The sequence below is a fragment of the Pan paniscus genome, chromosome 21, assembly GCF_029289425.2.
Source record: "Pan paniscus chromosome 21, NHGRI_mPanPan1-v2.0_pri, whole genome shotgun sequence".
Classification (NCBI taxonomy): domain Eukaryota; kingdom Metazoa; phylum Chordata; class Mammalia; order Primates; family Hominidae; genus Pan; species Pan paniscus.
In genome coordinates, this window is record NC_073270.2 from 27,031,995 (window position 1) to 27,045,522 (window position 13,528).

Sequence of the window (13,528 nt, forward strand, 5' to 3'; positions counted from 1 at the left end):
CTAGGTATTTTATTCTCTTTGAAGCAATTGTGAATGGGCGTTCACTCATGATTTGGCACTCTGTTTGTCTGTTATTGGTATATAAGAATGCTTGTGATTTTTGCACATTGATTTTGTATCCTGGGACTTTGCTGAAGTTCCTTATCAGCTTAAGGAGATTTAGGGCTGAGATGATGGGGTTTTCTAGATATACAATCATGTCATCTGCAAACAGGGACAATTTGACTTCCTCTTTTCCTGATTGAATGCCCTTTATTCCCTTTTCCTGCCTGATTGCCCTGGCCAGAATTTCCAACACTATGTTGAATAGGAGTGGTGAGAGAGGGCATCCTTGTCTTGTGCCAGTTTTCAAAGGGAATGCTTCCAGTTTTTGTCCATTCAGTATGATATTGGCTGTGAGTTTGTCATAGATAGCTCTTATTATTTTGAGATACGTCCCATCAATACCTAATTTATTGTGAGTTTTTGGCATGAAGCGTTGTTGAAGTTTGGCAACGGCCTTTTTTGCATCTATTGAGATAATCATGTGGTTTTTGTCATTGGTTCTGTTTATATGCTGGATTACGTTTATTGATTTTCGTATGTTGAACCAGCCTTGCATCCCAGGGATGAAGCCCACTTGATCATGGAGGATAAGTTTTTGATGTGTTGCTGGATTCGGTTTGCCAGTATTTTGTTGGGGATTTTTGCATCAATGTTCATCAAGGATATTGGTCTAAAATTCTCTTTTTTTTTGTTGTGTCTCTGCCACGCTTTGGTATCAGGATGATGCTGGCCTCATAAAATGAGTTAGGGAGGATTCCCTCTTTTTCTATTGATTGGAATAGTTTCAGAAGGAATGGTACCAGCTCCTCCTTGTACCTCTGGTAGAATTCGCCTGTGAATCCATCTGGTCCTGGACTTTTTTTGGTTGGTAAGCTATTAATTATTGCCTCAATTTCAGAGCCTGTTATTGGTCTATTCAGAGATTCAACTTCTTCCTGGTTTAGTCTTGGGAGAGTGTATGTGTCGAGGAATTTATCCATTTCTTCTAGATTTTCTAGTTTATTTGCTGACAAAAAGAAGAAATGGGGAAAGGATTCCCTATTTAATAAATGGTGCTGGGAAAACTGGCTAGCCATATGTAGAAAGCTGAAACTGGATCCCTTCCTTACACCTTATACAAAAATTAATTCAAGATGGATTAAAGACTTACATATTAGACCTAAAACCATAAAAACCCTAGAAGAAAACCTAGGCAATACCATTCAGGACATAGGCATGGGCAAGGACTTCATGTCTAAAACACCAAAAGCAATGGCAACAAAAGACAAAATTGACAAATGGGATCTAATTAAACTAAAGAGCTTCTGCACAGCAAAAGAAAGTACCATCAGAGTGAACAGGCAACCTACAGAATGGGAGAAAATTTTTGCAACCTACTCATCTGACAAAGGGCTAATATCCAGAATCTACAATGAACTCAAACAAATTTACAAGAAAAAAAAACCCATCAAAAAGTGGGTGAAGGATATTAACAGACACTTCTCAAAAGAAGACATTTATGCAACCAAAAAGCACATGAAAAAATGCTCATCATCACTGGCCATCAGAGAAATGCAAATCAAAACCACAATGAGATACCATCTCACACCAGTTAGAATGGCAATCATTCAAAAGTCAGGAAACAACAGGTGCTGGAGAGGATGTGGAGAAATAGGAACACTATTACACTGTTGGTGGGACTGTAAACTAGTTCAACCATTGTGGAAGTCAGTGTGGCGATTCCTCAGGGATCTAGAACGGGAAATACCATTTAACCCAGCCATCCCATTACTGGGTATATACCCAAAGGATTATAAATCATGCTGCTATAAAGACACACACCCACATATGTTTATTGTGGCACTATTCACAATAGCAAAGATTTGGAACCAACCCAAATGTCCACCAATGATAGACTGGATTAAGAAAATGTGGCACATATACACCATGGAATACTATGCAGACATAAAAAATGATGAGTTCATGTCCTTTGTAGGGACATGGATGAAGCTGGAAACCATCATTCTCAGCAAACTATTGCAAGCACAAAAAAAAACAAGCACCGCATGTTCTCACTCATAGGTGGGAATTGAACAATGAGAACACATGGACACAGGAACGGGAATATCACACACTGGGGACTGTTGTGGGGTGGGTGGAGGGGGGAGGGATAGCATTAGGAGATATACCTAATGCTAAATGACGAGTTAATGGGTGCAGCACACCAACATGGCACATGTATACATTTGTAACAAACCTGCACGTTGTGTACATGTACCCTAAAACTTAAAGTACAATAAAAAAAAGAACCCCCCCAATAAAAAACAAGAAAATAATAATAATTTTGTCAATGATAGTTAACTATATGTTAGTCACTAACACTATGGCAGGTACCTTCATATTCATATTTCTAATATTTCCAATATCTTCATATTTATATATCTAATTCATATTTGAACCCAGCTCTGTAATTTAGGAAGTTCTCTTTTTTCTTTTAGAAATTAAGGCATAAAGTGTCACGTGACTTGCAGAAGATTGCACCACTAGTAAATTTAAAAATATAGTTTACTTGCCTACTGTCTCAATGTTTTAGTGATTTATTGATCATGCACAATTCTTTTTGAAAACAGAAATTCATTTAGCATACCACATTTCAAGATCCATTGGTAGAAGCCACTTTATTGGCTTAATCAACAAAAATGTCTAGAAAATTTGAGCTTTTATTAACTGATAACATATTAGAAGTTACATATATATATATATATATATATATATATATATATATATGTATAGTGAAACCACCCCTATAATCTTTATAAAATTATTTGGGAGAGGAGGGAGCAGATGAAATAAAAATAAGCTTCCAGCACATCCAGCCTTAAACGTTAAGTTAACTTGCTGTCTGTCCTGCTTCCTCATAATTGTTCACTAGGTATGGCCCCACAATCATTTATATCCTGTCACAAGATTATAGTTAAACTTAACTACTCATAGATAACAACTTGAGCATTGTGAAATGTTAAGTTTTCTCTTTGAGGTATTCTTTCAGATCCTACATACCAGTGAAACTACTGACATCAGCTGCTCCGAAGGGCTCCAGGAGAAGCCGACTCACTAAAGGGCAAAGTTTCTACATCCTGGTGATTTAATCCCCCTTAACCAAACCAGTCAGTGACCCCAATTTTCCAGCCCCTGGTCCTCTACAATCCCTTCACCCCAGCCAAGTACTCTCTGGAAAGACAGATTTGAGGGTGCTCGCATCTCCTCACTCAGCTGCCCTGCAATCATTAAACTCTTTCTCTACTGCAAACTCTGTTTATCAATTTATCAGACTGTGACTGCACAACAGGCATGCAAACATGTGAGTCCTGTATCATTTATAAATATTTAACTTTTATATATATTTAACTGCTATACCATAATTGACTATTTTGTATGTTAATATTAGTAGGTAATACTAATATTTATATTTCCTCCATAGGTAGCTTCTGGGGGCATTTCTGCCTGGTAAATTTTAGTCTTTAATGACAAAGACTAAAGTAAGTAACTTTAAAATATTATTGAGAATTTTTTTCTATTGATGGGACACTGAATTTGTAGGTGGAAATAAAAACCTAGCTTTTTACTAAACTTAATTTTTTATTTAAACACAACTCAAAATGTAAATATAAAATTAAGAATTTCCAAAATTAAACTTAGTTTTAGGAACTCACATAAGCAAGTGTAATACTGAAGAGCAAAGAAATTGTGCTCTATAAAAAAAATTACAAGTAATTCTTGAAATCTAAGGGCTAATTTGTGAAGTAAATTTGGAAGCTACTTTATGCTGTAGTTCCATCCTAGAGACCGAGAGAACTGCACTAGGAAAACCTGTTCAACCTTTTTTAAACCAGAAATTCTTTCTTTCTCCAGAAATCCTTTTCAGGTAATGCCTAATGATATCTCATTGAACATGTATTAGAAATTGTAGTTTAATTTTTAATTAAATAATTCAGTGAAAATATATTAATTGTAAAGATAAATTTTAACACATATGGGAATACTAGACTTACGGTGGTCATCAACCCAAAATGCTACAAAATTACATAGAATGGTTAGTTTGGCAAAAAATAAATATCACCACTACCACCAAAAACCTAGGTTTCAAAAAGAAATAAAAGAAGCATTCCAAAATGTTAAAAATTTTTCATTTGTCTACTTTCTAAATGTTCTTTGAAACACTTCTTATGTCACCATAATTTTGAAGTTTAAAAGTAAAGAAATAGTTCTTCTAGTTAATATACTGCCTTAAAGTTACTCTGGCTCACAAACAGAACAAAGCAAAGCGTGACTTGACAGCAGTCGAATTACGGGAAATTGAAGCTAAACTAAATTGGATACCTCACCTCATCTAAACTCCTTACTTTATAAGAAGGAAAAGCATCACAAAATGTTGAGGCCATTTAACTTAAAGTCATCAGGTGAGTTAGAGATAATTTGAGACCACTGCTTTTTTTCTCTTTGTTACTATTCTCTTACGAAGTTTTGCCTGAAAACAGGTCTACTAAAAATATAAGAATTTGTAATGAAGATGAACATATATCATTGCCTTTCTGCTTAGGATTGTTCAATATTTTCCCATTGATAATATATAAAATCCTACCTACTTTGACCTCCTCTCCCACCATTTCCTTGCTCTCTTATCTCCTAGAACTTCATTCTTGACTCCAAAGCTGCACCCTCCTGCATCAGTTTCTTTTGTTTGAAATCTTCAGCCCTTCATAAATTTCATCCAGCAAACTCCTATTTATCCTTTAACTCCCTATTATTTTTTCTTACAGTGCCACATTTTCCTTCATTAGCACATATCCAATTTAAAGTTACACAGTTTGAGTTTTTGCTTGACTTTCTGTTTCTGCACTAAAGCATAAGCTCCACAAAAGCAAGTATCATGTCTGATTTAACAGGGTATATTCTATTCTTTTTTTTTCACAAGGCGGTGCCCGGTTCGGTCCCAGACGGGGCCACCAACCGACGTAAAGCCGGTGAGCCACTCGGGGAGGAGAGAGGATCGGCGGGCGGCGGGCGGGGAAGGGGGCGCAGACAGGCAAGGGCCGGGGACCGCCAGGGCAAGGGCACCTGGGAGCCCGCAGAGGGGCGGCTCAGGGAGAAACCTCAGGCATGGCCGGGCCACCAGGAAAACACGGCCGCGGGATCCCACCGCCACAGACACGAGGGCGGTCCCGCGGCGCCCCGCCTGGGATGCCGGAAGGCCCTCGGCACCCACCAAGACCTGCCTCACGAGCCCCGGGTCCCGCCACCGGGGCCCCGAAGTGACCACAGCCACAAACTCAACGCCAGGGCCACATCGCTCGTGATTCTCGTCCATCCTCCGACCCGGTCCCGCTCCGGGAGACCGGCGCGCCCCCACCGTGGGACGCTTTCCCAGGGCCAGGCAGCCCGACCACGTGCCACGCAAACGCGGTCGTCGGCACCGGTCGCGACTTGGCAAGGGAGCGGGCGGAGAGCTGACTCGCGGCGGAGGGGGGGTCACTCGCCGGACGGAACGCTGCGCACAGCCATGGCTCGCTGTCAGCCGCGTCCCAACCCGCTAGGACGCTGGGCCTGGCAGGCGGGATCCTCCCCTTACTCGGAAGGGGGAGGCGCCGGCCACAGTAGGCGACGAGCCGCGCTCGGCCACCACCGCGGTGGCCGGCGGAACCCTCGCTCTTCTCCCGTCACCCCGTCCAGGGGGAAGCTGAGGAGGGTTCCTCTGCAAGCGAGTCGCTACTGCAGCGCTACCATAACGGAGAGAGAGACAGAGGCGGCAGGCCGGGGGATCCCGTACCCCAAGGCACACCTCTCGGATCGCTAGAGAAGGCTTTCTCACCGAGGATGGGTCACAGTCCCCACCCGCCAGCCGCCCCTCGTGGGGCCCGAGGGGCCCGCAGAGGCGCTCAGGGAGGCCTGGGGAAGGGAGGGGGCCTGTGGTACGAGGAAAAACCTGCGTGCAGCATCCTTGAGCGTTCGCGGTCAGGGTGGGGGCCGGCCGGTGCGAGCGTGAGCCCAACCCCACAAGCCCCGGCCTCCCACCACCCCCCCCACCCCGTCCACCCGCCTCTTTTCTTCAGAGGCAAAGCACCTCCGAGTAAACCCACACACGACCGGTCGGAGGCAGAACGGTAGCCCCTCGGCGGCCGGCCGGCGCACGCGTCACCAGCCCGAGCACACCGCCATCGCTCACAGGGCCCGTGCGCACCCGCCAGAGGAGAGCACGGGACGTGCGCTCGCCGGACCAGGCGGGCGCCCTTCCCCGCGTGGGAGGGGCGCGTCTCGTCTCACTCAACCGCCTCGAACCCCACACCGACGAGCTCCCTCAGGACCCACGCGCGGACACCGCGGCGCCGACCGGAGGAGGGGGCGCTGGGGGTGGGAACGGCACACCACCGCTCGGCCTCGGGAACCTGAGGGACAACCCGGAGCGCTCCAGGAGCACCGCAAAGGCCCAGGGGGAGCCAACGCTCGCGCAAACCCCCCGGGAGGGCAGCACGACGGGCCGGCGGGACAGCACCCCCACCGCTGCGGAGGGGGGCCGCCCGCAAGTCGACAACCACAGGAGGCGAGGGCGAGGGGTGCCTGCCGCGTCAGAGGACCCCCCGACCCACCCCGCGAGGCAGAAGGCGGGGGCGGGACAGCGAGGTCAGGCCGGGTTCCGCACCCCATGCCTTCCCAACGCACCACCCGCAGGCGAGGAAGAGGAGAGAGAAGGGGCCCCTGCGGGCAGGGCGAGAAGAAGGGTCCCATTCGTCACGAATGTCCGCCCCTCGCCCGTCGCGGCTCGGACACGGCCAGGGAGAGCATGACATCACCATATTCTATTCTTACAAGAGTGCTGCCACGTAAGTGTCAATGAATGTTTGTGAAATAAATGAGGGACTAAAGGAGTGATTGAACAAATAAAAATAAGTTATCTGTGTGTATTGTATGTGTGAATAAGATTTTGAGTTTGGCCAAGGCAGTTAATCACATATTAACAACTCTTTAGATACATAAGGTTTATAGCAATGAGGTACAAAATTGGTTCAACACCAAATTCTAAGATGAAACAAGGTTTATGTTCAGAAATATAGTGTTACTTTTTCTAATATCATTTGCCCTCCAACTATCAGCATGACACATGCAAACCATTGATACGTGTTTTTGTTTTTGTTTTTGTTTGTATTGAAGATTCCACATGAAGGAAAATTATTATATTTCCAATAGGAAGTCCTCTTCTAAATGACAACAAATCTGAGGGTGAACACATTTGTTAAAAAGAGAGAGATTAAAAAGTTAAGATGCTGTTTGTACAGTATATAACTGAACAAAGTTGTATCTAGCAATTTGACAAGAAAGGTAAAACAGAATATTAACCTCAGCACACAAGTTTAGCTAATGATCTGGAACGGGGAGTTGTGAGTAGAGAGGAGGACAAAGATGAAAGACAACCATTTATCCCAAGTTTCTTTCCAAAGATGAAAAAAAAACCCTCTTAGTAATGTTTTTCAAATTCTAACTACTTTCAAGAACACATCAATAAGATATAGAGAGATAACAATCAAGTTGGACATTAACTTAAAAGTCAGATGACTTTTTAAGCATAAGTAACTTAGAACTGTAAAGTAAAAAACACTAAATGTCAATGACTTTAAAGTGGATACTGAAGTAAAAAAAAACCTTCTATTAAAAACTAGACTATATGCAGTAACTTATGTAGAAAGCTTAGCATAAATATTTATACAAAATTGCCCTACCATATTTTATTAAAATATTACATTATAAATTAAGAGAAAATAATTTTAAAAATGAGTTATATTTTAGGCAATTTTTCTCAAAATGAGTTTCATAAATTGATATGGTTATTAGCATAGGAATTTCAATAATAGGAACAAAGAAACCAAATGAAAACCTAATGTGTGTATGTGTGTGTGTGTGTGTGTTTTGTGTGTGTATGTGTGTATACAATTACCTGGAATTCCAACTTCAATATGTTTAAAAATATTTCAGTGAAAAACATTAGATTTCTTTTAAGGTAGTTTGTAAGATATTTATTAGGTTTATTTGTAGGCCTTGCACACTAAGTTAAGCAACACTATCGTAAAATAAATTATTTAATAATGAAACAGAAACTCAAAGCTTCATATTATAATTAAATAAACTCTAAAGTATCTAATAACTTCAACTGTATGCCCTTAAATAACATCAGGACTACAATGTCTATCAACTTGCCCACAGAAAAAGCAACAATGAAAGAAAGAAAGAGATATCTGTTTTGTCATAAAAGATCAACACACTTTGTCCAACTGTTGGTGCAACTGCTATAAAGTGGGCCAATGCTAATGGCAAATAAAGGAGCTGCCATTCAACATGCATTCTAGTAGTGAATATTAACTGACTACTACGTGAAGGCAGTGTTCATTGAACAGATAAAAGAACCCTTGCCTGCATGACGCTTATATTTTGGTCGCTTTACATTTTACTGGAGGAAACGTGAAGAATAGAATACCAGCAATATTAACAACAACATTATCCCACTAGAAGGGCTCCAGTGATTGATATTTCCAGACTCATCTCAGTGACCCTATATGATCTTTATATTCCAAGGAACATGGCAATGGATTTTAACATTTCCAAATTAAAAGGTAATGGTAAAGTAATGATAATCAACATAAAAAATGACTCCCTGGAAACGAAAGCAACTCATTTCAAATGGCTTTGGAATGCCATTAGGACAGCACCTTTTTATTTGTAATGCATAAGTCTCACAATCCAGAGAGCAGGTCTTGTGAATTTTGATGAGAGGTAAGGCATTACAGAAAGACCCAAAAGTCACGCTCCAGATCCCAGCAATATAGCTAGTAGGACGGACACAGAGTACATAGTTGTACTACTGATCACAGTGACTTAGAGATTGGAACCTATAGTTCTGTGAGATTAGGCATCATTTCAAGATAAAATTTACATTTTTAATAAATGCAAACTTTGGCTCAGCTAAACAAGGTACCTTGGGCTATATTCTTTCCTGTAGATAGATAAATTTGACTTAATTCACCCTTGTGCAGTCTAAACATACCATATGCCAACAGTGATGTAAGTCACTGAATATGTGAGATAAAGTATGATGAATTCTATTGACAAATACAGGCAATGGTTTCCATTTAATTGAGAAGAAACCACATACCTAGCACAAGTCATTTTCTGTGCATTAACTTTTCATAATACAACTATATGAAGTTATAGCCTATTTTATATATAAGCATTTCCAAAGGTTAAGAAAGGGCACAGTGAGAGTGAGAAGCACAGTCTGGGTAGGTAGGACAATCTAGTTGTCTATCTGTGCTTTAAACTCCTATAAACATATCTCCCATACCACAGCATCTAACTCAGAGTCACATTCGAATTGCCAGCAAATGGAAGCCTCATAAACCCAAAAGGTGAACGGCAGTGAAGTGTATAGAGCACACTTTGAGTGCACAGAGTATCTTTGCAGACAGTATCTTTTAAGACTTTCACAATCACATCATGAGATTATTCCCATATCAAAAAGTAGGAAATGAAAGCCTGGAAACAAGTTATATCGACATTAAACTGCTCTCAAACCCAAGTGTACAAATGATTTTTCTTGCAAAGAAATTTATATCCTACACAAAGTTCTATTTCAAAATGAATTCTGGAATTCAATTAAACACTCATCTTGAAAACAAGAGTTTAAGTGGAAATTCCTCACTGGTATTCAAGCAAATAAATTAAATAATGATATTAAACCTACATCTAATCTCTTATTATACATATTGAAAGTTTGCTATATAGCTACCACTAAGTTATACATTTCCGGTGACACAAACCATGAAATGAATTTCTTTCTATTGGTACTAGCAAAAAACAAACAAACAAACAAACTACATAGACGGCAAAAAGGTCAATCTACTAATTTATCTTCTAATAACTTTCCACCCAGGCGCATTCATCCCTCTTATTAGACGGTTGTTCTATGCTTCTTTAATTTTTTGACATTCTAATTGCCTCACCTGAACCAAAAAAAGAATGTGGATCTAGGATCAATACCTTTTGAAAAGTCATTTATTTCATTATATTAATTTTTCATATATCTGCATTATTGCATAGAATACCCGATTGGTCTTATGCTAAGTTTTTCATGTAACATTACCTCTGCAAGATGTTAATAAGTATCCTTCCAAAAATGTTTGAAAAATCTTGGGTAAAACATATTAAGTAAGTTCCTGTTTTATAGTTTTCCAAGAGTTTTACTATCCTTGGCCAATGACGAAATTCAAAGCAGAGATATAGTACACAACTTTTGTAAAATTTACCTATTTTTCTTATAAGACTGTGGCTTTGTTTTGTTTTGTTTTGTTTTGAACTTCTTTTCTGTGATGTGACATAAGACTGTGTTTTGAGTTAGGGGTGGGGACATACATTAACAGAGGTTTAGGAACTGCTTTGTTAAAGCAAGTTTGAGGGGGAAATGGGGAGACTAATACAAGATTTTCATTGAAGCAGTGGGAGTTGAAGGGGTAGGTGGTTTTTGGAGAAAGAAGAGACCCATTCACCGCACAGGCTTCTTTCTATTTCTGCTCTGTGTGATACATAATGAAGATAGAGACATTCACTTCTTCTATTTCACACCCCTGGCCGGGGGTAACACAAAGGGACCTGATGAAGACACAGCCTTATACCTGTATCAAGTGTCCTTGAGAGTGGTAGGACTGGAGAGGCCTGAGAAATAAAAACATACATGCATTAAATGGAACAAATAAAGAGAAGAAGAAAACTCAGACATGGTAAATTAACTTTGTACCTTTCCTTACAACCTAGCATATCAGAGGGTACATGATTTCCTTTGACCTGCTTCCTTTATGCTGACAGCATGAACAGGGAAGGGGGTTGGGGTACACGTGGGAGATAATTGTATTTATTATATACCTGGTATTAATACATCTATAGAGACAATTGGAATGACCACACTGGGGAAACAGCAAGGGAAGAACTGAAAAAGCTAAAATAAATACTTGGTTCTATAAAAAACACTACAAAAAGATTTCTCATGTCTGACAAATTACATTTTAGTCTAATAGCAATAAGTAGACCAAAACTAAGGTGATTTGATAAATATCATAAGGTATTTTGTTGGGAAATTGATATCTATATGTATTGCTTGTAAAGCTCAGTAATCTGTTCTTGAATTGAGAAATTACGGAGACAACATCAAAAGCTGTCATTTTTGTTTCTATGTTGTTGTTGTTATTGTTTGTGAGGTGAGAGCTTCTAAACTTTATGACTGTTTGAAAGGGACCTATATAGGCCTTGCCTGAATATTAAGTCATGTGAAATGATAAACAGCTTTCTGATTTATTGGGTTAAAGAAAAAATTGAGAAATTGAGCATCATTAAAATTAAAGACTTTTGTTATTCAAAATGTGCTTAGAATGAAAAGAAAAGCCACAGGTTGGGAGAAAATCTTTTCAAAACACATACCAGATAAATTAGTGGTATTTAAAGTATACAAAGAACTCGAAAATAAGAAAGAAAACAACTCATTTAAAAAATAGGCCAAAGGTCTAAATACAGCTGTCAAATACAGATATTGAAAAGTTACTAGTCATATATCATTAGGGAACTGCAAGTCACGACAACAGTGAGATATTATTACATGACTATTAAAATGGCCAATATCCAAAAGTCTGATAATATGAAATGCTGGCAAATGTGAGGAGAAACAGGAACTTTTATTCATTGCTGGTGAGAATGCAGAATGGTACAGCTACTTTGGGAGTCAGTTTGGCAGTTTCTTACAAAACTTAAACATACTATTACCACACAACCCAGCAATTACATTCCCTGGTATTTACTTAAAGGATTTGAAAACTTACATGCACACAAAAACCTTCTTCCCATGAATGTTATAGGAGACTTATTCATGATCACTAAAATCGAAATGTCCTTCAGGAAGTGAATGGAAAAATAAACTGTGGTATATCCAGGCAATGGAATATTATTCTATCAAGCCACAGAAGACACACAGGAACCTTTAAATGCATATTGCTGAGTGAAAGAAGCCAGTCTGAAAGTCTACATACCGTGTGATTCAACTACATGACCTTCTGGAAAAAGCAAAACTATGGAGACAGTAAAGAGATCAGTGGCTATGAGGGATTTGGAGGAGATTTGCGCAGTCTAAACATACCATGTGCCAACAATGATGTAAAGCACTGAGTATGTGAGATAAAGTATGATGAATTCTATTGACAAATACAGGCAATGGCTTCCATTTAATTGAGAAGAAACCATATACCTAGCACAAGTCTTTTTCTGTGCATTAACTTTTCATAATACAACTATATGAAGTTATAGCCTATTTTATATATAAATAAAAGCATTTCCAAAGATTAAGAAAGGGCACAGTGAGAGTGAGAAGCACAGTCTGGGTAGGTAGGACAATCTAGTTGTCTATCTGTGCTTTAAACTCCTATAAACATCACCTCAATCTACTAATTTATCTTCTAGATAAAATAGTAGAGGAAGTGATGAATGGATGGAGCAAGGAAGAATTTTAGGAAAGTGAATCCATTATTCTGTGTGACACTGTAGTGAGGATTATTTGTCATTACACATTTGACAAAACCTACAGAATTCATAAGGAGTAAACTCTAATATAAACTATAGACTTTAGTCAGTAATAATGTACCAATATTGACTCATCAACTATAACAAATGTACCACACTATTGCAAGATGTTAAAAGTCAGGGAAATTAGGGTAGAGGCTGAGGATGACATGTGAATGCTTATTCACTTCTTTTTGCAAACCTAAAATTGCTTTTAAAAAGTCAATTAATAAAAATTAAAACAAGGCAGGGTTTTCATGCAACGGAAAAAAACACACAATTTTAGTAAGTGACTGATAGTTATGCTTATGCCACTTTGCTAGATTACATTTCATTAATAAATATAGTTTCATTCTTTATGTTATAAAGCAGAATAAAATCAGATATCTAGAGAAATTGATTAGAGTAAAAGCATTTTCACCTCTCAAGTCAGAATGAGCTCTTTAGAATCAGCCCATTTTATAGCTAAATCAATCATTGTTTGATTTAAAAAAAAAATTGAGAAAAACATTAACTTCACTTTTTCCACAAAACTCAATGTCATGACAGCATTGTGAGTCACCTCAATGTAGGATTAAAAGCTATTTCTGGACCCAATGAACTTACTGTGCTACATTCTGAAAATGTAAGACATTAAAGTCCAGTCTTTGTTTGATCTGCTGTCCTTTGCAGTTACCAAAAGGTCAATTTATCCTGCTTCTTTTTTCTCTTTTTCATATATCTTGCACTTCAGCTTAATATTAGTATTAAGCTAAATTTCTTATTTTATTTTCAGTGATAAAGGAAAACAGAGATTGTTTCAATACAGTTAATGAGAATAAGCAGCAAAAGGTACTTATGAAGTACACAAGAGAGCTATCAG

General features: G+C 39.4%; 2 protein-coding genes across 2 annotated transcripts in view; one reads left to right on the top strand and one right to left on the bottom strand.

The window, feature by feature from the left end:
• Positions 1-4,978: 4,978 nt before the first annotated feature.
• On the bottom strand, positions 4,979-5,392 carry LOC134729683 (uncharacterized). Its single transcript, XM_063600908.1, has one exon. It carries the CDS (start codon positions 5,390-5,392, stop codon positions 4,979-4,981), a length of 414 nt encoding a protein of 137 aa, XP_063456978.1.
• Positions 5,393-5,898: 506 nt separating this feature from the next.
• LOC117977171 (basic salivary proline-rich protein 4-like) overlaps positions 5,899-13,528 on the top strand; it is a 46,720-nt gene continuing 39,090 nt past the window's right edge. The window contains exons 1-2 of the mRNA XM_055104688.2: positions 5,899-6,009; positions 6,083-6,902. Of these exons, the coding sequence (XP_054960663.1) occupies positions 5,899-6,009; positions 6,083-6,902 (931 nt within the window). The remainder of the gene's footprint in view (positions 6,010-6,082; positions 6,903-13,528) is intronic.

Coding starts and splice junctions, on each gene's coding strand:
- LOC134729683 (XM_063600908.1), bottom strand. CDS start 5,392: ATGGACGAGAATCACGAGCGATGTGGCCCTGGCGTTGAGTTTGTGGCT.